The sequence below is a fragment of the Parasteatoda tepidariorum genome, chromosome 6, assembly GCF_982258835.1.
Source record: "Parasteatoda tepidariorum strain Cologne lab strain chromosome 6, Ptep-v5.0, whole genome shotgun sequence".
In the NCBI taxonomy this organism is placed as follows: domain Eukaryota; kingdom Metazoa; phylum Arthropoda; class Arachnida; order Araneae; family Theridiidae; genus Parasteatoda; species Parasteatoda tepidariorum.
The window spans coordinates 90,075,285-90,102,657 of NC_141760.1; the positions used below are offsets into that span (position 1 = coordinate 90,075,285).

The window sequence follows — 27,373 nt, forward strand, 5'->3', positions numbered from 1 at the left end:
GGTATTAATGAGTTAATACTTTTCTAAAGTACACCACTATTACTGTTAATAAGCTTCCAAAAACAGCTTAAATACTATTTTATATTTAAAAAATTTAAATCACTTCACACTATTTTAACTACTGTTATTAAACAATTTGCATTTTCATGATTATTTAAATTTAAAAATGTATTAATAGGTTCATATTATAACTAAACAGTGATACCAACCGGTAGATAATGTACTTGTGCTTTTCTAATCAAGATACATTTAACATTTCTAAATTAAAACCATTTTCCTTTTTAGCCTTAAGAGTGTTGTACAGCTTGGATGTTTGATATAAAAGGCATATTATTAATCCACCACTCATTACAGCAAATGTGTACAACCAGGGAAGAAGAAGCATCGAATCCTGAAACTAGAAAGATATACATTTAATATGACATTCAAGTTATTATATTGCATAAATAAGAAACATTTTTTTCAACTTTTTTAATTTTTTTCGTTAATTAATACATGAAATTCTGAGTTTTTTTCATAAAACAAATAAATTTTTTTATTAATTTTATTATTGCTCTTTAGTCATTAATTACTAAAGGAAAAGAGCTTCTATAAAATTAATAAGAAGTAAATGAAATGATTATTTACTTTTCGCTAAAAGCAGTGGATATAGATAAATAATACAGGATCTCTAATTTGAGCTGTGCCATAATAACTGCTCTTAATATATTTTTTTAAAAATTACTAAAAATGAAGACCAAAATATGTAGTAATAGCTGATATGTGAGTGATGCAGGTCAAAAACTGTTGAATTACTCGCGAGAAAGCTGATTGAAAAACACTAAATCCAGTTTGATTGCTTGATGGAGCTTGTAGGTGTTAAGTCTTTGATGTTTTCAGTTTCACCTTCATAAAAATTAGATTGATTCGATTTTGATAGTTTTATTTTTGCTTCATTTAAATATTAATTTGCGGCCCTTAATATATACTTTTTTTCACGCAGATTTTAAAAATATATGTAATTGTTGGTCATTACTTTTATTTTTGAGCTCTCAAGGTATATTCTGGTAAACACTCTTAAGAGGACTATTTGGTTTCTGATTATGTGCCAAGTTTAATTTATTGCATCTAGTGCTATTTAACTATATATTATTAAAATCAAGCTTTTCTGATATTAAAAGATGATTTTAACATTTTTGTGGTAGGGTTTTGATTTAACTTAATAGACAATTTTTAATAAAAAAAAATCGAAAATAAGAAGAAAAAAAATCAAAATTTTGAAGAATCGATTGGTTCTGGATTTCATAAAATTCAAGGAAAATTAATCATAATTATCCCTCTAACTTAATATGTATCAAAAGTAATTTGTCGACTCAATCAATGGTGTGGCTTTTACTTAAAATTTAAAAAAAAAAATTACAATTTTAATGAAATAAAGTAAACTTAAAATCTGCATTTTTTAAGAAAACTAAAAGGAGAAAATAACTTAAGTTTCGTTTGATCTAAAACAAAAATGTAGGGTGACAGTGTGATAACTGTTGAAAAGTATAAGGGAAATTTTAAGCGGGATTGAAGTTTATTACAAAAGTAATTTATTTTATGCCCTGAAAAGAATAAATTTATTTTCTCCAAAGCCTTATTTTCATAATTATTTTTATTTATGATCATTATACAAAAGGAATTGCACAAGGGATTCTGTACCTGTACTAAATGTCCTTGATATTTATAAATTTCTAAGAATCATTGTTTAAAATTAAGGCAAAAACTATGCACATTAAGGATTACAAATTAATATGTACTGAATAAGAAGGAAGAAAAATATTTCGCACTTTAATTGATTATTATTGTGGTTTGCAAAGATAGAAGACATCATCAAAAAAATAAAATATTTAGTTTGATTTAAAATGTTTTGTCTTTAGCAAGGCTATGAGCTTTATTCTCAAATAGTCAGATTTTGTGTGATTTTAATCCCTGTGCCATTTCAATAGTGATTGGTTACAGTTTTTAACAGAGAATATTATTCCATGGGGAAAAATCCTGCTCTGGAGGAAAAAAGTTTTCCAACTCAAGTGGAAGAAATGAAAAAAACTTATTTTAAAAAAGAAAAATATCTCATAAAAAAATTTAGGCAGTTTATAATTGCAATCTAGATTAAGTAATGGTATTATTCACGTTATTTAATATATAATGTTAAATAAGTGAAAACTTTAAAGCAACAATTGGAAACAAACAAATAATAAATTTAATGAAACCATAAGTAATAAAATAATTATTTCTCTCAACAATTTTACACAAAGGTGTGGAGTAAAACCTTATTTTACAATTATATATTGTTAAAATATTAATCAATTATATTAATACTATTTAACAAATCATACATTAAACACATACACACTTCTCCAAGTATATTGAATATTAAAAATACATCTTGAATTTACAATTATAAACAACATACTAATTTTAATAATCAAATATAGTTAAGAAAAGATAATCAGACTCTTGGATTGTATGTAAATACATTTTAAAATTCTACATAAAAATTAAATTCAGAATAAGAAAATAAACATTTTTTTAAAAAAGGGAATGTAAAAAATTGTTAAACAAGTGTATTGCTCATTTTCAGTTTCCTCCAGTTTTCTGTGAGAGATTAGTTTTCTGCAAGAATGACAACCCAAGTTTCAAAACGCTTTTCTCGAATAATTTGTGTCGCTCAATATGTATACTACTTTTATGCTTACTGTTAGCTATCACGAGTCAAGACTGAAAGTGTGAGGTAATCTGCTGATTTAGAAACAAGAGTAAAATAATTTGGCTTGGAAGAAAATTGAAGAAATAATATGACTTTCTTAAACTAAACCTAAGTGTTACATTTAACATTTCACCCCTATTCAAAGTCACTTATGTTTGGTATCCTCAGCATGCTGGTCTGGTATCTAGAGTAGTTCTCTTGATAGCCGGATAGTACAAGGAGTCTAAATATATTTATTAAACCTTTGACCCAGAATTTTTATGAAATATATTTTTCTTACGTTTTTTTCATTATTTTGTATTAATATAGGTCAAAATAAGTGAAAAATTGTATATTTAGCATTTTAAAAATTTATTGCGAAATATAGTATGAAACACCAGTGTCAGTGTCCCTTTTTGCTTTAAAGGTAAAAATTTTTCGAACACGGCTCATTTCCAAGCAATAATTTTTCAAATTTGCTGTTATTTAGATCTAAAAGAAACAGTTATTTATCATTTAAATTTCTTTAATTTAAAATTAATTATTGATAAATATTTAAATATGAAAGAAATGTTTTTTTTCTAACAATTTTTTTTGTGGATATTATATTTTAGTACGAATATAATTCAGATTATCTAACTGATTTTTTAGATGCTATTAGACAGTTTTTTTTTAACAATTAAAAAATTCCGAAATATATTTTTGTTGTAATTAAAACAAATATATAAAAAGGACTGTGTCCCTTTCCATCTTTGTCAAATGATTAAGAATGGTTTTACATATCAGCTTGCATGCAAACACTAAAAGCTTACCTCGGGTTCAAGTGACGAGGTTATAATGGCTATTGCAGTTGAGACATTCTGTATTCCACATTCTGTGGCTATTGTTTTTCTGACAGGCATGTCTTGTTTAAAACTATATGCCAGAACATATCCTAGGGAGAGACCAAGTGGGGGAAGCATGAGAAGTATTCCTCTTACGTTGCTTGGCACGCTTGAAAACATTCTTGGGAAAAAAATAATTATCAAGATAATGCAGAAAATGATACCAATGAAGCCTATGTATTTCGCCACCTGTGGGAAGAGATGTCTTTTAATTTGTGCATCAAATAAATGTCAACCTGTTAGTTTTCAAGTCTTTAAACAATCAAAACTCTAAAGCTAATTTTAAGACTATTTTTCGGAGCTCTTTTACATTACTAAAACGTTATTTCTTTAGAAAATCGCCAGTAACATTTTCAACATTTAGGAGACAAATGTATCAATGAAACCTAGTATTTCGCCATCTGTTGGAAGAGCATTTTTTGTCTTTTAATTTATGCTTCAAATAATCAATGTCAATGTGTTAGTTTTCAAGTTCTTTTTTAAGCAATTTAAATTCATTTTATGGTTGTTTTCTCTTTCGTCAAATCACAAAGCAATCATCAGAAAATCCAGAAATTAGTATATTTTTATCACTCCAAACTATGCCACAATTAAACGCGATTCATTCTGAAGATAAGTTGCTCTTTTCATATTTCGCCTTTTATAATATCAGCTTATGCTGAAGATGGATTGAACTTAACATACATAACAGTTATGAATAAGTGTTACGAACTCATAAAATTGTATCAGCAAAATAGCTAATTAATTGCTGAAAAGAATTTATAATGAAAGAGCCTTCATTATGAATTCGCAGCATTTACGTGACCCCCTGATATATAACTTTTTTAAACTTGTACATTTCGACAAAAAAATAGACTAAAAATGTCATTTTAACAATAATCTAGATTTAGGAATGAATATAATTTTAGATTTGAAATCCCCGTATGTTAATTAGACAAGATCATTTATGCATTTGTATAAATGCCACGAAAATTTTGTTCCACAGTGTTATTGATTACTTTAATGAACAAAAATTTTTCATTTCTCTACTTAAACTATATCTATGCGATAAAATGGGAATTTGAAGTTATTACCTATTTTTAAAAAATACTAATTAGTATTCTATTCAAGATTCATAATTTAGATTTTTATTTTATTTTCAGAAAGTGATATTAAACATTTATACAGATTTTCCTAACATTGTGGAGTTTCTTTTTTTTATTTTTAAAGTGGGACTTTTTGTTTTTAATTGAGACTTCCTAATTATGAAAATTAAGAGGGGTACATTTTTAAAGGGCGCACTAAACCGAAGTACCGGTTCTGGGCCCAAGTTAACCATGGTCAGGCCCTGTTAACCTGAAGAAGTTATTATTGGAAATACTAATTTATAAAGAGTGAATGTTTACATAAAAAAAAAATTTTTTTTTTTAAATTTTTTTTATCATTGTAGCTTGTTGTTTCAACCTTTTTTTTTATTTTTGAAAATCATTTGTGTTTGCAGCATATCGCTATACATACCCTTGTAAAGAATTTGTATGTATCTGGAAACTTCCATCGGAGCAGTTTGCCTCCTATTATTGGCACTAAGATAAATACTAGGTGTAAAGCTACTCTTCCATAGGGTATAATTAAATCATCTGTTTCAAAGCTGTTGCCATAGATCCACAGGTTGAATGGCATCATGCCCAAGGCCATTAACGAGAGCAAAAACGTCATTGCCACACTTAAAAAAACAATAAATTCAACTCATTTCTTAATTTTTTAAAAAAAATTAAAATTAAAAAAAAATTATAAAAATAAATAATCGAATTTTATAAAAATAAATAAAAAATTGCTGCATTGTATACTCCACCGTATTAAATTGGACTTTACAATTATAAATTATGTAATTTGAGATGATATAAAAATGACTCAATACCTTCAATTCTTGAAACGGTAAATATGGTAATGGTAATATTATAATAATGGTAACATAATATATGAATGGTATATAACAATGGCACTATAATAAATGGTAATCAATTTCAAGACATTTATTTAAAAATATTTTCACTCAAGAACTCAGTTAAATTGAATTCCTAATTAATCATTTCATACATTTTTATTTATTTAATAAAATTATTCTATTTTTCTACGAAAAGGTACTATAAATTTCCTTATAGGGAGGGGGGGGGGTTAAGTTCATACCTTGCCTCTGGCACCACATTGGAATTAAAATAATGGTTGAAGGTATAACTGAATTTCTGGAATTTTATTTATGTCAAGGAATTTTTACTTGTTCAAAAGGAACGAACGATTTGATATACATAGCCTTTTCGATGTTCAACATGTATTAAAATGTAATGTTGATATTTCTGTATGGCATCCGGAAACAGATTTGTTGCACTTTTTCTTCAGTTGTTTTGTGGATTTTATTTCATGCACAATTCTTTTTACTTGTTTAATTCTATGTGACGTTTAACTCTAACGTACTAAGATGCAATCGTGATCATTTGAGGGTCTAATCTTAAATATGTTAACTAATTTGTTCAAACGATATTTTAAGTTACTAAATCAAACATAGAAGCGTACTTCTTTAGAATTAAAAAGTTTTTTTTTTCCTATGACTTTTGGATTTTAGACTCACAAAATAAAGGGGATGGGAGATAGCCCCAATCCTTAGTCTCTATAGTTCAAGAGCGCGTACAGTGATAATATTTATGACAATGCTTCACACACATATATATCTTTGTATTTTTGAAAAATACTTTACGTGTGTACATCAAAACATTAATGCAAGGCAGATATTTTACATTTAATAATAAAATTAAAGCTATTTAATCGTTACTTTGCTAAAATTTTATGCAATAAAATTTTAACAAAACTTTTTATTGTATAAAAAAAATTAGAACTATCCCCTTTCTGTAAATCCTGTAAATTAATTAATTAAAAACAATGTATAAGTGAAAAAAGTTAGTTTTAGGAAAATGTATTGTTTTTTTCATTTTGTAATCGAGAGTTATTTACTTTATTGGGAGAGTTATTTACTTTAATCGAGAGTTATTTAAAAGCTAAATTGGTCTTAGTACTAAATTTAAAAATGCTATTTCAATAAGGGTGACTTTAATAGGGCAATTACTACTAGGGACTAGTATAATTTGTAATTGTTTAAAATAAAATTAATAAAATTTAAAAGGAAATATAATTTTTACTTCCAGAGAGGTGCAAGTGTACTCTTCTGACCCCCTTGCTATGAGTATTGTCAAGAAAGCGATCGGAAGTTTGGGTCCGTTCTGTATCTTTCTTGTTTTGAAATATTTAGCGCTTCTTATCTTAATCCAAGAGAAGTATGTATTATCTTTAAGAAAATCTGATTGTATGGAATAATAAAACATCACTAAATTAAGAATACCTTAAAGATAAATTTCCGTCGCTGAAGTAGGCAAAGACATTAGATAACATGCCCCCGCAACAGCAAGAGATGATTAGAACACCAGTGGCGTGATGCCCTTTAACTCCGCAACTCCTCAATAAAGTGTATGTGGTCAGTGGGATGATAAAGAATTGGCTGACCATCCCAATTCCAATGCCAAGGGGATGTTTTATGTGATTTTTCACCTACAGAAGAGATCAAGGGAAGAAAATTAAAAAAAGAGATCTTTTTTATTAAAAAAAATATTATGCTGTAAGAAAATAATACTATATTTAAATATTAATGATAATGCTAAGCATAAAATACGCTTGTTCTTATTCGTCCAAAAGGCACTTCAATTTTAAGGTTTCTAAATTTATTAAATTTTAATACTGAAACATTTTATTACCAACTATCAATAATGATAACTAATTGTTCAAATTTTTTTTCGATCACGAATTTCAAGCTCTCCAACTTTATATTATTATCCTTTAAATGCAAATATCTTAAAAATCTGAACTTATCGGTTATTGGTACTGTGGCGTGTCTCCCACTTCAGGTATTATATACCAATTTACTAGTATAAAGGACATATTTACTCAATTTTATCTTGGGGGTATTTTTGTTAGATGAGGGTTGACATTGTCGGTAACATTCTTTCCTCACATTGGTGAACCGGACGTGATCTGAACAACCCTACCCAGACAGTAACGTCCACTTCGATGGATGGTCTACATTGAACAGTTGACTTACTATTTTTGACTGCGACATTGTCCTCCTCATGCTGTTGCTTCTCAGTCTCAATCATACACACTCACCAAGAAGCCTGCGCACAGTCGACTGCTATTAGCACACAACCGTGATCTTAATACGGCTCTCCCGGCGTCTGAACAGCAATGAATCAACTAGTGATTATCAATCATCGAATTCTGTCATCAGAGAGATAATTAAGGCCGGGATAGCCTGGTCGTAGGGCGCTGGGCCCATGTCCGAGAGTTCGTGGGTTCTAACCCCGCCGGCCGAAGATCCCCAGTGTACAGTAAATGGTGATTGATGCACGTTAAATCTGTCGAGTCGCAAAGTCCTCCATCTTCCAATAACAAATCAATACCTCCGGAGGTGCTGAATTGGAGATTGATCGTTCTCTGATTCAGGTCATCATTACGATCTGTGGATGAATGAATGGATGTATGAAAGGTTTTATCCAATTAACGGGTGCGACGTATGGGTGTGGCAGAAGTCGAATTCATGGCCATAGATGGCGCCACTGGAAAACAAGAACAATCGCACCCCTCTGCCTTAAACAGGCATACGTCAACAACAAAAGATATAATTCTAGTGGGGGAATACTGTGGCGTGTCTACCACTACAATTATTAAATATCAATTCACTAGAATATAAGACAAGTTAACTTAATTCTATTTGGGGTACCTTTTGACAGATAAAAGTTGACATTGTCGGTATCATACTCTCCTCACAGTATCATGAAGCCAAATTCACCTACACATAAATACATTGAAATTTTCATTGTGTAACATCTTGAAAAATGAAGCAATTCTATATATGGTGTTTTTTTGAGATTTTTTCCCCATTAAGCTATGCAAAAATATATTAAAAATCCTAAATACATCTATTTATGGTTGGATACATTATAATAAATCAAATCATCGACTTTATTAGCACTCTTTTCTTTATGTCTACAGAAACATCAGAGCCTGATTTATCATAAGGACTGAGAAGCCCAGGCCTTACGATAAATCAGGCTACTCATTCCCAGGCCTCCTCATTTCTGGGACCCCCTTAATGTTTCAAATAATTTATTTTCGTGTTTTACCTTAAGAATTGTCTATGAATTATGTCTTAGAATTATGAGTTAACATAGATTGAAATAAATATGAGCTCAAATTTCCTAATTTATCGTTATGTACTAAAATTATATATAATTTTAAAACCCTTTATAATTGAACAATAGGTAAATTTTGTTTACAGTAACGATCAGGGGCCCCTGACAGTTCTATGCCTAGGGTCCCCTCTTTTCTAGATCAGACCCTGAGTACCATGGATATATTCCAGTGTCAAATTTTTCATCGTGGAACAGCGTTGAAAAAGGAAACAATTCTGTTAATGTTGGATTTTTGCAATTGTTTTCTACAAAAAAGTAATGCAGATTTAAGGTAAAAAATACTTAATACATCGATTCAATGGGATGTATTAGTAGAAAGAGAAAGCAAAATGATTAAAGTAAATATAATAGTAAACTATATAAAAAATCAAAGTAAAATTTAAACTTTTAAGTTTTTATTCTTTATTATGTCTACAGTGCCATTATTTATCATCTTCAGATCTTAGGTATCCATTAGAATACCTCATCAAATACAGGGTACCTACCCACAACCTGGTAAAATAACAGAGAACTGACCGTAAGGCTGCTTAAAATTTTGGAAGTTAACTTTCAATTATTTTTATAAAAGCAGTTTTTAAGTTTTCACACAACTATAAACAGAATCAAATATTTTTGGCAGAGAAGAATTAATACTACAAAGTATATAGTATATATTTATTTATATAGTATATATTATTAGTATATATTTTTTTTTCTATTTTTCAAAATTTAGCGACCAGGCCATGCTTGGGGCGCGCCATAAAAGGTTCGTATCGAAGGACATCAATGAAAAAATAACAATTCTTCTATTAATATCAACTTTTTGTAATTGTTTTCTAAATTAAGATGTGAGCAAAATTATAATAAAATTCATAAATACCTCTACCCAAGATATTTCACAACCAATCGCAAACATAATAACTATCAGAATTGATAGCAGCAAATTATCGAAAATAAATGTAAAATTAGAGTCTTTAGATATTTCTTTCATGATGCCCATAGTACTATTGATGTATACATAGGTTAAATTTTTCATCTTGGAAAAAATATATTGTAAAATCTATCTACGATTTCCGAACTATAGCGAACGAAAATGAAATAAATGAAACGGTGGCAAGAAATTACTCATTGCATATCAGAATATTAATCAAATTTTACGACGAATTTAAAGTTCGGGTCAGATAAATGGCTAAGATAGCTTTTTGTATGAGAAAAAGAAGCAATGCTTTCTCAGGATTTTTCTTTTTTTAAATTCTGCGCAAGATTTTAAGTTTGATGTTCTATAATATTAACTCATAAACAAATTTATATAACTAAATTATACTTTTGTATGAGAATGTTAAATTCCAATAATTAGAAAAGCAAATTTATATTTTCTGTCTTTATTAAATCAATTGAAAATAATTTTTTTCACACACGTAGCTTAAATATTCAAGATCACCAGATTTGAGATTGAGCCAGATACTGAATCTGTTACTGATTCCATTACTTTAACATTGTAGTACAGAGTTTTTTCTGGAGATTATATCTTTTAATAATTGTCCAATCTCGAATTTTTTCATGGAAAGGTACAGAAACAAATCATCCAAAAAGAAAGTTTAAAAATTAATTATACAAATGTGTATTGCGATACCTATTTTTTATCTGCGATACCTATTATTTTTCTATAATTTCACCGTGAATTTTTTTACCTTTTGGTACTGAAGCAAAATTCACTAGACTAAAATAATAATGCACTTATATAAGTCTAGTGTAATAATATGCCATAAAACATTCCAAAAAGTTAATTGAATCAAATTTATTACTTTTCTAATAATTTTTCATTGCAATGCTTTCTCAGGTTTTTCTTTTTTAATTAAGCGCGATATTTTAAGATTTATGTTGTATAATATTAACGCATAGACAAATTCATATACTTAAATTATACTTTCGTATAAAAATGTTAGATTCCATTAACTACAAAAGCAAATTTATATTTTCTGTCTTTATTAAATCAATTGAAATTCAATTTTTTTTAACCCCTAACTTAAATATTCAAGATCATCAGATTTGAGATTGTGTCAGATACTGAATTTACTGATTTCTGTTACTAATTTCATTACTTTATCAACTTAGTATATAGTATCGATCTGGGAATTATGTCTTTAAGCAATATCGAATATAATTTCGATTTTTTTTATGAAAAGGTGCGAAAACAAATCATCCGAAAAGACAATTTAAAAATTATTTATACAAATGTGTATTGCGATACCTATTTTTTGACGTAATTATTTTCAGTAAAATCTCACTTTTAAGTGTGGCATAAATTTTTGATTTGTTTTGCAATTGCTTCCGAAATTCTTTTTTTGAATTGTTTTTGAAAAAAATGTGAGTAAAAAAAAATAAAAAGGGAGATTTCAGAAAACAATTTGTAAAGAAGAATCTTTCTTTTTTTCAATTTATATAAATATTATTAATAAGGGTTATACTTTGAAAAAAGTTTTAGTTGAAAATGTTCTTCTTAATGGCAAATAAATATAGTGTGGTCGGAAAAAAAATGTGTTAAAATTGCCAAAAAGGATAGATAAAAATTTAATTTTGCAAATTTTTTCAGAGACATTTGAAATTATTTTGAGATAAATTAATATAATAAATATCATACTTTAAAATGGCGGACTTAAATTTAAAGTTTTAAAATATTATTTTCGAATTAGTTGAACTTACTTAACTTTTAATTTTATTTATTTTCAGTTATTACATAAAAAAATGATAAATTTTTTGTTGCATAACATAAAGTAATTTTACCGTGAATCTTTTCACCTTTTGGTACTGAAACAAAATTCACTAGACTAAAATAATAAGATAATCATCCGAGTCTAGTGTGATAATATGCCATAAAACATTCCAAAAGGTTAATTGAATCAAATTTCTTACTTTTCTAAAATTTTTTCATGGCAATTAAAACCTCTGACCATTGAGAGTAAATTCATATAGATTTTTACGCTTTGTAAAGTCAAACAAACAGAAAAAATCCTTAAAATATTTTCATGTGATATTGTACTACTAAACGTTGTATGCACCAAATTTTTGTACAATACTAAAATGTTTTGTACCAAATTTTTGACATTTCATCAAATGCTTTTCAATATAGCTGACGTCTCAGGAAGATATGTAATTACACTAATAACGTAGTCTAATATCATAGATTAATAACACAGTCTACGAGATATACACGCAGAGGTTGAATGATCCTTACTGGAGCTTTAGATTACTCTTACGCCTATTTTTCAGCCAACTCTTAAAATATCTATTATGATAGTACCAGCAATGTCGATATAATATAAGAATAATCCGAGTTATCTTTAATATATTATAAATATTGAGTTATAAAGTTCTCCTAAATAGTTATATAAAAGATATTTTGTAACTATGTCTTGTACATAGCTCATAAAAGATATTTTATAAACAAATATCACCTAATTGAATGAACATTAAAGTGGCAGAAATTTCCTGGGACTACAATTAGCTGAAGAGACTGTTCGATTTATTCTAGAATCATAACTTGTCAACAAAAATAAAGCATCAAAAGAAATAAACAGTACATAAACTACTGATGTTGATTACGAAGTAAACGATTGTTTGTTGATTGCTAATTTGTTTTTCCCATTTAGAGAAGAAGAGTTTCGATAACATTTAATCTAATTTCGGAGAACTTCTCAGTCTAAATTAATGAATGAACATTAAATCTGTCAGTCTATTGACCGTTATCAATCCACCAGGAGAGAAATGAGAAATTAACTCCATAAACAATTTTTTCTTTTTTTAAAAATTACTGACTTAGACACTTTCCCAACCACGTGAATTTGTTTGAATTTTTTGATAAAGAACACCTAATGCATTGTAAGATTTGGTTTCTAGAAATAAGTTTTTTTTCCCCCTTCAGTATCTCTAAATAGGCCAGTTCCTAATAGGGAATAATTAACGGAAATGTTTTAAAAGATGTAATTAGGCCCAATATGGATACCTAAAGTTGGGGGCTATTTCAAACACCTGTGATACTTGTAAGTCATACATTGTAGTCTCGTGTTGTGTAATAAAGTGTTTTACACTACATTTTGTGTCTCCTTATTACGCTTCCAATGTAATTATGACTTCTAATGATGTTCCGACTGATTAATGCTGTGATAAAATCGACGAGATTATAAAGATCATAAAATATGTAATTTTTGTCTAGACTTTTTACCTTTATAAAAGGTTTTTTTTTTAAGTATAAAATGAAATTTAAAATAAAAAAAAAGTCCATCACAGGTTAAGGAAAAACAACATAAAAATATTATATTGTTTCGAAACGAACTTAACAGTCACAAATACGCTATTTTCGGCTAATTGATAGAAAGGTAGCATTTTTAAGATAGATAAAAACAAGTTTCCAATATCAAGTACAAATTTTACATACATAAAACAAAACATATAATGTGGTTATTAGCGTACCATTTAAAATATTTTTTTTTGTATACAAAATAAGTTTTGACTTGAGAAAAAAAGATTTTTATATCTGAAAATTAAGTAAATAAATTTAACCTCAAAAAATAGCCAAGGTAGCATTTCTGAGAGTAATATTTACGCATGATTAAATGAAAACCATTTTCAAATCATTTTTTCCACTTGAGCAGATTTTTTCATTAAATTTGAAATTCAAAATGTAATTTTAAAATTTCAAATTTTTAAAATATTTTTAAAATGATGTACTGAACAAAATGATCTTAAATGACTGCCCTTAATATATATCTTTAGAAAAAAGTTTAAAAAGCAAATACAATACATCACAGATTAATATTTACAGGAGGAAAAAAGTAAAAACGCTTTCGAACTATTATGAATAGCAACTCGGGGATCGCTAGCGGCCCCCGCCTCGAACGCTACTGTCGGCTCTCCTTGGGTGTGTCTGTTCAGGGCCGCCTCGCTGGGAAACAGACCAGGGCCGCCTCTTTCGAGGCGGCCCTGGTCTGTTTCCCAGCCTGTTACCAAGGCCAGAGGGAGATCCTTGGTCGGGCTAGGCTTGAAGAGTAGATTCGACTCCGGAACGCCCAGCAGTTGAAGAAAGCGGTACTAAAAACATCAAAATCTATTTGATTGCTGAAGGAAATAAACACTAGTCGAACGACAACTGCCGAAAGCAGCTCCAAGTTTGATTTGGCAATCAAACTGGTTTAGATGGTTTTTAATTCTCCTACCGTGGTAGTTATTGGTTGTTTTGCGAGCACAGTGAGAAAAGAAGTCGTACACAGTGTAATTAATCATTAATTTATAGAAACACATGAATTCGCAAATGAGAAAATGAAAAGGGCATATAAATGGTATTAGGAAATTTTTTTACTGTAATGTTATAAAACTTTTCTTCTAATTGCTTAATTCTTTCGATTAAGTAAGTAAAACAATAAGTAAGTAAACCAATAAGTAAGTAAAACAATAATAATTTTTATAAAAACAATAACAATCTCAATTTCCCTGTCTACCCTAAAAAATTTACTGTACTGAACCTGTTGTGGGCCTGGCTGGTCATGGAAGTAAAGGCTTCACAGGTTCGTGACCAATGACATGATTGTGACAATGTCACCAGCACTACGCACAGGCAACTTTTATTTCCCAGAAAAGTTGGAACCAATTGATCTGAAGCTAATCAAACCGCCACTGGGGATCGAACACCAGTTCCTCACAATAACAGTTCAGTGACTATAATAAGTTTTATATATAGATAACTTGAAATTGCAAAAATTTTTTTAAAGGAGAAAGAAACTTCCAAAAATTCACTTGGAATAAAACACTTAAATCAGAAGCTAAAAAAACAAACCACATTTTGAGTTTTATTACGTAATAAGACAATATTTTATTTTATAATTTTATAACTGTCGTTGAATAGCCGACCCAATTGTAGGTTTACGATTACTAATGTTCAACTCCTTAGCCTCGTAATTTTGAACCCAATCCAGAAGACAATGTATCAAGTATTGGGAGAAATTTGCCTTCGTGGAGGACATTTTGATGGAACTAACCCGCATTCGCCTTACATGGAGAGAAAAACCACAAAAACCTCCCACGGTTATTCCGATGGTAAGGGGTTTCTAACCAACACCTCCTAGAAGAACGAAGGCCTCAGCACGGATCAATTTCGTAGTCCGACGTGACGAACATAAACTGCGCAGTCGATGAAAAAGAAGAAAGATGTCATTACGTTTGGACTACTAAAGGATCAAATTTCTTGTTTATGGTATCCCGTGATAAGGCCTTCTCTTTTCTAGGAGGTATTGCTCTAACCCATGCTCCGCTTACCTCTCAGGATATGTAATAAGACAGTAGACCCAAAAACAAAAATTACCACAATGATTAAGTTCTAGTTATTTGTGGTTCAAGTCTAACTTGATCACGTGATTGGCACATTGTGCTATGGGACTTGCATGAACATGGCATGATACAGCTATTAAGGAACCATGAAGAGAAAGCTCACTTTCTATGTAAATATTTATTCAGCCTCAGGCGAAATCCGTCTAACAGGAAAGGTACCTGACGCGCAAATTGGGTTGCTTTTTTTATTTATATATCTAGACACAAATTTTTTCGTAATGAAATAATACATAATATCAAATTTATTTTGTCTCTGTCAAAGTAAGGAAGTTATAAACTACAATTTTTACTTAAAATACGTCATCAGGCTCTGTTTGTCCCGTTGATGAAGAGCAGCGTTGATTGAAAAAATTATAATATTTGCGTTTTAAAAAGACTAACTTCAATATAAAAACTATAATTGAAATCATATTGGTTATAAATTCCAGAGTTTAACCACATCTCTGCATTTTACATGCATTTTTCAAGTTATTAAATTACTTGATGAATAAGAACAAGACTCTTCTTTGAAATTTATTTTCTTAAAGTATCTTTAAGATAGTTCTTCCGAATTGCGCATTTGAGTTAATTTCTACAATCCATCAAAACTTATATTTTTCACAATTTATAGAAAGTGATATTCAGAATTTCTTTTTATGTATATCTATGCTATATGACATTACAGAAGCTGTCGATATTGGAGGGTGAACTAATTAATTGATACACCCGTTTTAACCTTTGGACTGCCATGAAGTAGAATAATTTAAAAAAAAAAAAAAATCAATAGTATTTTACCAATTCTGAAATGTATTGACTGAACTGAGGAAGAAATTTTTTATGCAAATGCTTGTAATCGTCTAATGCGGTTGTGCTTTTAAATTTGAAATTAGTTTTGTTTCGAAGGCTACAGATTAGTTTTAAAATCAAATTTCTAGTCCATTTTTTGTCGAAATGTAAAGTTTCAAAACGTTATATAGAACAGAGTCTCACGCAAACGTTTCTACAAACTTCAAGGGAGGTTAGGGCACATTATCAGGATAAACATTTCGAAGAAACCAATGCCCGGAAATGTCGACGCACGCGGATAGAGGAGCTTATTATGACCTCTCCCGTAGCAGAATAAGAAACACTTTACAATAAGGAACTGCTCCTAGCGGCATATGGCGACATTTCTGGGCATGGGTTTCTATGCAATTTTAATCCTCCTATAATTTTAATAATAAGGATATTTCGGAATTCGGATTAAAGGAAACTTATTGTTTAAAGATTATACGATTATTAAACATAAGAAAAGTCTATCGAATTTTTCCCCCTAGAAATTTATACTTGGAACAAATTGGAATATACATTTAGAGTTCAAAACGAGCTGTCAGTTGTTTAATGCAATAAAAAAAAAGTAAAGGAGTTACTAAAAACTTTTGACAGTAAGAAAAGCAAAAAAGGGTTTCTCTAAATCAGTGTTCCCCAACCAACGGCCCGCGGACCGGTACCGGTCCGTGAATCAAACGGTAACGGGCAGCCCATTTCATTGAAACTGAATTTAAATTCTTAGGTTTATACCCCAAATTTGAAATATCTGTGTTCCACTAAAATTTTATTTATTTAAAAAAAAGGGCCCCGAAGGTAGTGACATAATTTTTTTAATATTTGTAATGTATCATTGTCTCCGATTACGCCCAGATGGAACCGTCTTATTGCAAAGACACAAATTCAGGGATCTCATTGATTTAACGTTCTGGTAAGTTAAAATGTTAAATCACTTAATATTTATTTTTTTAGTGTAATTGTATTTTATTTTGAAGGCGTATTTAAATACAATTAAATTAAAATTAATAAATCAAAATAATCCAAAATATAAACAATCAACGTCCCCCCCCCCGGGCTGCGGCAAAATTATCAAACGTTGACAGGTCCGCGGTGACAAAAAGGTTGGGGAACGCTGCTCTAAATGATAGCCTGATGTTCAAAGAAAGTAATTATAATTTTAAAAAAAAAAAACTGCAACGTGCAAAAATTAAAACAAATTACTAAATACAATTATATGCTAACATTCAAATTGTTAAGTAATAATCGTAATATATATTTTTTCATCATTAAATGATTTTCAAGATACCACTCACATTAAACTAAGACTGTTAAAGAATTATTTCGTTAAATTATTGATATACTATCTAGAAATTTTAATATTTAAAAAATAAAAAATAAAGAATAGCTTTTCTTGAAGTTTAAAAAAATAATTCTGGGTAGTATAAAAATAATTATTGGGGAGCACGTGACCCCCTGTGCCCTCTCAATGCAACATCCATATTTAGTGTCTAAAAGCGTTCATAGATGTCACTACTTTCTCTAATTAAAGGAGATAAAAAGCAAATTTTTCGCAGCTTTTTATCTCTTTGTCACAAACGTATTTTTCATACTTTTTTCCTTATTTTGCATTAATTTAGATCAAAATAAGTGAAAAATGCTATATTTAATGTTTTAATAATTAATGGTTATGAAAGACAACATGAAATTCTGGTGTCTTATTCGGCGTTAAAGATTAAATCTTCCAAAAAATATTTTATCAAATTTGCACTTATTTGCAGTTATTTAGATCTAAGAAAAACATTCATCATTGAAATTTCTTTAATTTACAAAATCAATAATTGATAAATCTTTGAGTATGAATGAAAAAAAAAAAATAACATTTCGAATAACTTTTTAGAATTTTATATTTTAGTATTTTATCTAGCAGAATTTTTTAGCTACTATTAGACTGTTTTTTATAATTAAAAAAAAAAAAAAAAAAAAACTAAAATGTATTTCTGTTTGTAATTAGAGCTTCGAAAAAAAATATATACAAAAGGGGCATCGGTGTTCCATTTGCGTCAAAAGGTTACTAGATTGTCAGTGTTTTGACGAAGAGTCAGTGTGTATCAGTGTTTTGACATTGAATTAGAAAGCTTTTTATTAATAGAAACGAAAAAAAAATATAACGAATAATCATCTAAATTTGAAATGTACCGGTTCTTACATTTTGCCGGGTTCGGGTACTCAGTGAAAATGGAATCTTTTACAATGAATTTTAATTGTTACCCGGTCGGGTAGTATAGCATTTTTGCAAAACTTTTTGCATTTTGCAATGTAATATTTTATCAAACAAAAATTTTAGACATAATTCCAAGGAAAATTATCGTTTGCCTACATAAATTAAAAAAATAGCTTTAATTTTAGAGTTTTTCAAAATAAATTTTTTTAAAAAGAAATTTGGGATGGCTGTTTGGATGTAAAATAATTAAAGTGAAATTTTCTTATGAAGGGTAGACATCTGCTAACAGTGGACTTTATTATTAAGTTTTCTTTTTATTTGCTTAAATTTTCAAAAGCATCTAATAATGTATAGCGTCTGCTAAACGAAGAATATTCTAAAAATATTTTTATAAAATGACGGTATGTTAAATGAAAAAGAATTTAACGATCAGGGTGTAATTTTTATTCACCCGATAATTATAAACGTGTAATTTTACAGTATAATTTACGTGTAGTGATCGGGTGTGCAAATTTTAACGTATAATTTACGTGTAATGAGATCTACCTACTCGGCAAGAAATTTCATGTTGTAACCAATGTTGAACAGAAGAGTCAGATAATGGTTTTGTTGTCCTTAATGTTACGATTCTATATCTGTATCTTAGTAAATTCGAACCCTGAAAGATAAAAAATCTCCTAGATTAAGTAACAAACAAGGGTCTTGCTGCATAACAAACTATTTTGGAGAAACTAACACGTTATACGAAGTAGAAAACCACGAAAACTTCCCATGGTAAGTTCGATGGCAAAAGGTATTTCAACCAAGCTGTTTAAAAATTGGATTTTAATTGAATTGAATGTATGGTTTAGTGGCACAAAGTCCAAAAAAGGACATGCCGTGCCAAACAATACGGTAAAACAGTTCAATAGACAAAGTACAGGCACCACTTTATTTGTCATACCATTAAAGCTTATAAAATTGTATAAGTTTGTAAATGGATTAAGTTTGTATATAGAGTTAAAAAATTGGAAAAAATGGCAAAAATTGGAAAACGAAGCCAACGCACACTTTTCTCAAAAGGAAATACGATGACAGTATCAATTTATGATCGCAAAAAATTGGGAATAATAGCAAACAGACCAATTTTGAACTTTTCTAAGTAAATGTATGGCAGCAAACTTTAAAAGGAATTACCAAATAAAAAGGAAAAAATATTTTTGAAAACTAACTGCAACAGAATGGCAAAATAAATTTAAAGAATTTATTAAAAATATTTTCAGGAATTAACAGCAATAAAACAGATGGATAAATTTTAGAGAATTCCGTACGAAATGTCAAAAATATATTTAAAAATTATCAACAATAAAATTGATAAACAAATTTTGAAAATTTATTAAAGTAAACGAAAATGTTGTGTTTGATGACGGTATGAAGTGTTTTGAAGAAATTTATATTCATTAAACAGCGATGAGGTTCTCACCTTGGCGATAGATTTCGTGATCAATAAAATCAGCTGCTGACGTATATTGAGGAAGCTAGATATATTGCGCATCCGTTTTATCTTGCCTTTTACCACGCGCAATGTAGCTGTCACAAAATCACCAAAAGATCTTTATTTTCCAATTAATCGTGTTTTCAGACATTTTGCCTTCTAAAATGATACTATTTCTTTCATAATAGAAGTCGGGTGATATCAGAATATTGATATCGGTGATTGTGGTGCGAGGTTTAACTATTTAAATGAGGGGTTTGGGTCAATATTTAAGACAGGCGTCACAGTGATCTGCAACATTTTTTTTTTAAACATGGTTTTTCTATTATTTAATTTTATCTTTAAATGAAGGTAAATACTTTTTTTAATTTGTTTTCCTGTTGTAAATCTTGGTTTAACGATTTTTTTATAATTAATTTTAACTATTTTTCAACCTCCTTTTGCCTGTTTTTTTAATTTTAAGCGCCATCTAATTTTAATTATCCTTCACTTAAGTTTTAGTCTTTGACTCCTTAGCCATCTTGTTTTTTTTCTTTTCTTTCATCTTTCTACATCTTTCCTCCCCGCTTGTTGAAAGGGATCCCTTTTAAAATTTTTTTTAAAAATAAAGGCATAATCATTCATTTTGTGGATGCTTTACATGCTCATTTAACTTATAATCAATAATTTATCTTCAAAAAATAGTTAATCTGTTTAATTTTTTTTTAAATTTAAAAAAAAATTGAAAAAATTCAACATTTTTAAATCCTTAAGTCTTTTTCATTTTAACATATTTTTAAATTTTTTTTTCCTAGTGCTTACAATTTTCATCTTAACAAATTTTGTGCATTCATTTGTTGATATATCAATTAGAAAATTTTTTATAGATTATTTTGTAAAAAAGTAGAAAAAAAAGGTTGAAAATTCCTGTCAGGTTGCCTATAAGTTGCCGTAAAAATTTTATTACCGCATAAAATGCGTATTCCATGGATAGTTTAAATAAGTGTATTATACTTAAGATAAAAAAGTTTACTTCAAAGCTTTGTCTTAAATAGAAAAAAATTCCTTAGGGATTTAATTAAGGCTAAAACACAAAATTATCAACTATGAGAAAAAGCATTTGTCTGCTGTTCAAGTTTCTGTTTTAGGGCAATCTAAAATTCATAACTTTCTTAAAAATGTAGATAGAGAGATGATTTTTTCTCAGTGCATTTGAAATAGTTTGAAGTTTCATTATAAGCAATAAAAAAATATTGATATTTTGGTCATTTTTTGGGTACTGTGACCCCTTAGTTTCCCGTCTTGCAGTTAGGATTCTCCCTGAACCTGATTGGTCAATTCAGGGTCTATTATTATTTTATTATTGATCAATTCCCCCCTTCCTTACTCAAAATTTACTTTTCTCAACCATTTTCTTTCAACCATTACACTTCTGGGAGTGTACCCCGTCCTAGTCTAGTTTTTGCTCTTGCATTTTTTTTTTTTTTTTTTTTTTTGAGTTCTTATCCGCCATTGATACGGCGTTCTTTTTTTCGAATGTTATTTTCCCCTCAACCCATTCCCTTGTTACTTAAGAAATCTATATTAAAAAATTAATATTAAGTAAATATCACCATGGTAATTTAATGTAATTGTATAAAATTTTTTTTGCAAATTCAAGTTTATATATTTTTTTTTGAACATGATATGGCATTTTTTTCCCTTTTCTCAAATTTATTCATTTATTTATTTCTAATCTCGTATTATCGATTTACGCAAGGTTGGAATGCGATGTGAAAGAGATGCTGTGCTAATTTTTAATGTAATTTGTTTATGCAATAAATGTTGTTTTGCCCATAATCTTTGGCGTATCATTACCTTTCGTGATGATTCAAATTTTTTTTCTTCCTGACTCTTCATCAGGTGCGTCCTCAACGTTATTGGGTGAGTAACTAAAGTTTTTTGTTCTTCCCTTTTATTCCAGATCAGGAGCACAGAATTTTATGATGTAAATTGTTTTTTTTTAATTATTTAAGCGGATACATATATATTTATCCACGCGTCAGTACCTATTTCGTTTGACTTCTTACTCTCCTTCTGGTTTTAAGCTTATTATCTTTCCATTAATTGTTGTTCAGCATTTCACCTTTTCTTATTTCTTTTCACTACTCCAATTATTAATAAATTCCTTTTGTTTCACCCTAAAATGACCGACAAGAGCCCATCATGGTTATTGCGCAGGACTTTCTGTATTACCACTTTCCTTAACTCTGTACCAACCACTAAAAATTTATTACCTACGATCTCGTGCTTACCTTTTTAAACCATTCTATTTTTTAAACCTATACCTTTTTAGAAAATATTACTGAGTGGTAAAACAGAAAAATCATTTTTGAATCCTATTATACACTTACTATTTGGTCGACTTGTCGAACAAATAGTTGGTAGGTTCCAGAATAAGGAATTTTTTATGGAAATCGTCGAACACTCCCCATTTATTAAATAGTGACTGATGCACGTTAAATTTGTCTAGTGACAAAGTCCTCCATTTTCCCATTACAAATTATACCAGAAATTTCCTTGTCTTCTGGATTGGTTCAAAATTACATGGCTACGGAGTTGAACATTAGCAGACGTAAACCCAAAATTGGGTCGGCTGTTCAACGGCTGTTATAAAATAAAATATTCGTATGTAAGCCATGATGGCTTACGGGATTGAGCATTCGCCTTTTATTGAGGTGAACCGGGTTCGAATCCCAGCAAGGGCTGGCTGATACAAATTCCTCATCCGACTTGCACTGACCACAATACTGATGTAAAATATTATCAGTGGTAGACGGATCATGGATTAGAGTTCCATTGCCGTCAGTCTAACCGAGGGAGGTTTTCCATGGTTTTCCTCTCCATGTAACGCGGGTTAGTTAAATCAAAAAGTCCTCCACGAAAGCAAATTTCTTCCAATACTTGATCCAGTAGTTCCCTTGTCTTCCGGATTGGGTTCAAAATTACAGGGCAAAGGCTTTGAACATTAGTGATCGTAAACCCCAAAAGAATTGGGTCGTCTGTTCAGCGACGTTTGTAAAATAAAGACCTATAGAATTCTTTCTATAGATGAACTATATGTACTTAATGTAACGAAGTCAGGCGGCGTCTAATGAAACGTAAGTCCAATGAAATATGAAGGAGAATTTAAGCCAAATAAAAAGAAGACTATCACTGGGAAAAATCATGCAACAATATTTTTCCGACGAATATTTCCCGTTTGAGGGATCGATAACATGGATACATTCTACTATAAAAGAAATTTTGTGGCATTTTTGCTTTAACGTAGAGTTCATCGGTGCAAGACCCAAGTTGATAAATAAGAAAATTTAGCATAAGTGCTTTTTGAAGATGTTAAAGTGTTAAAATCCAGACTTTGCAAAATTGGATTAAGTAAGACTTATTGATTCACATGACAAAAATTCACCATTTTACAGTCAATTATATTATTTTATTTGATTTTATAACCGTCGTTGAACAGCCGACCCAATTTTATGGGTTTACGACTGCTAATGTTAAACTCCGTAGCCTTCTAATTTTGAACCCAATCCAGAAGACAACAAAACTCCTGGATCGAGTATCGGGAGAAATTTGACTTTATGGAGGACTTTTTGATGAAGCTGACCAACACCTCCTAGAAGTATGAAGGCCTCAGCACGGATCAATTTAGTAGTCCGATGTGACGAAGTTAACTGCGCAGTTGATGAAAAATAAGAAAGATGTCATTACGTTCGGGGTACTAAGCTGCGCAGTGGTTGAAAATACGACATATGTCATTACGTTTGGACTACTAAAGGATATTTATGGTAACCCGTGCAGAGGCCTACTCTTTTCTAGGAGGTGTTGAGCTAACCCGCATTTGCAAGACCGCAAGAACTTCCCACTGACCGCGAGAAAGGGGACTCTAACCCATGATCCGTCTACCACTGAGGATATTTCACGTCAGCACTGTGGTCGGTGCAAGCCGGATGCAGAATTCGTATCGACTAGGATTCGAACCCGGTTCGCCTCATTGGAAGGCGAACGCTCTATCCCCTGAGTCATTGCGGCTCACAGTCACATTTGTAGGCAATGGAGATGTCTAAGCTGACGTCACTTCAATTACTTGTCCACTGGAAATTCATTAATGATTATCAGTTACTGCATGCAGCCATTAGGAATAAGTTTCTGTTGGAATAGAAATACGAATAATTTAATTAGAGTAGTGCAAATGGAAATTGATTACATGATAGTGCGACACTGATCTAGTTCAGCCTCTGACTTGGACATCTCTATGAAGAAATTTTTTTATCGTGCATTATACTATTTAATTAACTATCAAAAATATGCCGACATTCACTCAACGACGATGCAAATAATCCTGGACGTATATGTGTAGCATCTTTATCTGTTCGACAGTAAGGTTGGGTTTTGACCTTTTAAAGAAGTTTTTGCAGGCCAGTCTTCGACCTGATCTCCAATTCATTTCTTCATCGTCTTTTTCTATCTAGCCATTTTGAAGGCCACGATAGCCTGGTTGATAGGGCACTGGGCCCATGTCCAAGAGTTCATGGGTTCGATCCCCTCAGGCAGAAGACTCCCCGTTTAGTAAATGGTGACTGATGCACGCTTAATCTGTCGAGTCTCAAAGTCCTCATCGTTCCCATAACAAATCAATGCCTCTGGGGGTATTGAACCAGGAGTTTCCTTGTTTTCTGGATTGGTTCAAAATTACAAGCTTGCAGCTTTAAGAGTTATTTACCAAACACTTGTTATAAAATAATAATTAATCAAATAATAAAATGTATTAATAACCGTTTTCAAATATTTATCCGTTGTTACCCTAAAATTTTATAAATATCTTATGGTAGCTAGTCTTGGAATGCAAGACGATGAGTAGGAGTTGAACTTTAGTTGTCATAAACCCAAAATTGGGTCGGCTGTTCAACGACGAATATAAAATAAAATATCTAGCCATTTAACCATCTCAAATTTTCTTCAAGTGCCTAGTGGTCTGATCTTCATGCATCCTACTGATGTGGCCTGTATATTTTTCATTTGTAATTTAATAAGATAATGATAGCTGATCCTTTATATTTATAGCTCTAAATTAATTCTTAACCACATTATTTTTTTTGCATACCACCGTGTTAACATATTCGCGATTTTAAAATAATGAATAATTGTTGTATTATGGAAAGAAATGTTCTGAATCTATATATCACGTACGACTCATCGATAAATCGATTTGAGATTACAATCAATCAATTAAATTTAATGAAATTTAGTGTTTTTTAGGAAAAAAGCAATATAATAATACATAGTTCAATGTTAAACAATAAAATGCCGTTAGTGACGGCATTAAAAAGTCGTAACTGAGTGTAAGTTCCTGGTACGATGATACGAGGGAAAACAAAATATTTTTTTTTATTTTATTCCTAGAATCTCGTTAAAAGAATTGTTTTCCAACTGAATAAACAGTTCTTGAAATATTGAAGTAGAAACATTTCTGACCCTCTTAAAATGGTAGTGATATTTATCCTTCAAGGTTCATAAACGTTGCTATGAAAAACAATGCTTTATATTTTCAAAAAAAAAAATCATGTTTAAATATATCTGGCTGTTTTAAGCGAAAAGTAATAATTAGTTACTAGTGGGCTGCTCCCCCTGCTCGCTAACACTCTCCAACCCCCGAAAATTTCTACGCAATCTTATATTATTCGTTTCGCTCGCTTCTAACTTAGGTACATTGCAAATGCACAAAATTCTAAGAACTGGGTATACTATAGCCTACGTCACAGGTTGTGTTATTCCTACTAAATTTAACCCATGAACGGCATTTTCTGCGAGCCTAACTTCAAGCCACAAATAAACAAACGAAGTGTTTGATCGTTTAAGTAGCTGCTCGCCAGATTTTATTGCATTATAAAGAAAAGTAATTGATATTCGATTTTTGATTAATAATTGATTTATGTGGATAGTGGCATAGAATTTAGCATTGCGTCATGGTAAATGTTATTCCTACTAAGTGGAAGTAGTTGTGTTTTTTTAATATTATACCCAATTCTAAACAATCATTCAAATCCATATAACAACTTTTTTTAAAAAAGAAATTACATCTTTTTGAAGTTATACTTCTTATGCGACTTCCATCAAGGTTGCGTTAAACGTTTAACGCTACATTTTTATTGGCCGGGAAATCACGTGATAGGATCCAGTTTTCCTTCATTCATTTCCATATTGTTTTGGTTCTCATTAGCATAAAAATAATAAAAGTCATAAAGTATTGTTTTTCTATAAATATTTCTTTAGTTTGATTTGATGCACATATAATTTAATAGGATAGTATTTTTTATTTTCAAATTTAGTGGATAACAATTGTAAAAAATGAGTGAAAACAGTCCCACGGACAATGCGACGGATTTAAGGTTATGTCAAGGTACGTCTCTTGTGAATATCAATTGATTGTTACTCTTCTGAAATTACATTATGACGCATTCACATACATTATTAATACAAATACATTAATACAGGGCGAGACGATGAGGCAACCACAAGCACTGGTTCAAGAGGTCTACGAGGGGAAAAAAAATTCAATTTTCTTTCTTTATTATTTAGCGTAAGGAAATGTAACAAAACGTAATCCTGAGACCCGAGACTCATGAATGCGATAAAATTTAAACAAAAATTTTATTAATAAAGCTTAACCATTATTTTTAATGATTACACTGGGGAAATTTTTTTTTCTTCTATTGCACGAGATGATTTTTTAACGCATAGTACTTCCGCATCACTGATTTCAAATGTAAAATTAGTTTTGCTCCTAAAGCTAAAGAGTTTGCTTAAATGACTTAGTTTATTGTTTTGTCAAAATGTACAAGTTTAAAAACGTTATATATAGCAGGGATTGCGTAAATGTTGCGATGAACTTCTGGAGGAGTTAGGGCACATCATCAGGACTAAAATTGCATAGGAACCCATGTCCTGAGTTATCATCATGCACAGCAAGGGTTGCTTTTATATAATAAACTGTTTCTTCCTGTACTTTTGAACAAGTCACAACAAGGAAGGGCCCCTAGTTGTGTACGATGACGTTTCTCGGTATGGGTTCCTATGCAGTTTAGCCTTGATGATGTGCTCTAACTCCCTTAGAAGTTTGTCGCAACATTTGCGCTCTCCCCTGCTATATATAAATTTTTTTTTTTAACTTGTACATTTCAACAAAAAATGGATTAAATCTGTCATTCAAACAAACTCTGTAACTTTGGAAGCAAAACTAATTAGAAATTTGAAATTTCCACACGTAGCTTAGGCAAGAACATATATATTATGTTTTTGTACAAATACAAATTTATATAAATGCAACAAAAAATATTTGTATTAATGCAACGAAATTTGTTCCCTAGTGTTATTAATACAGCATAAAATGTTAAATTTTAATTTTTAGCATTTTTTTTTTACATATCATAGGATACTTGATAAAATATTTATTTGTCATATAACTGCCCAAAAGGTTACTTGAATCAAATTTCGTGTCTTTCAAATAATTTTTCACTGCGATGAAAATTTCTGACTAGCGAGAGTAAACCAACTATAATTTAACAAAGACAATCAATTTGTTAAGGCATACAAACAGAAAAAAAAATTATAAAAGATTTTTTGAGTGTTAAAATTATTCTAAAATGTGTC

The 27,373-nt window shown here is 30.1% G+C and overlaps 1 protein-coding gene across 3 annotated transcripts in view; it reads right to left on the reverse strand.

The window, feature by feature from the left end:
- Positions 1-27,373, reverse strand: part of LOC107439846 (ileal sodium/bile acid cotransporter) — a 31,841-nt gene that overhangs the window by 2,226 nt on the left and 2,242 nt on the right. For 2 of the 3 annotated variants that reach the window (XM_016052576.4, XM_016052577.4), the window contains exons 2-5: positions 6,962-7,167; positions 5,089-5,293; positions 3,520-3,780; positions 210-397 (exon numbers count right to left, since the gene is read on the reverse strand). In XM_016052576.4, the coding sequence (XP_015908062.3) occupies positions 239-397; positions 3,520-3,780; positions 5,089-5,293; positions 6,962-7,125 (789 nt within the window). In that variant the 5' untranslated portion in view covers positions 7,126-7,167 and the 3' untranslated portion in view covers positions 210-238. Of the gene's footprint in view, positions 1-209; positions 398-3,519; positions 3,781-5,088; positions 5,294-6,961; positions 7,168-9,723; positions 9,944-27,373 lie in introns of those variants that run through there. The other variant, XM_016052574.5, reaches the window with a different exon arrangement.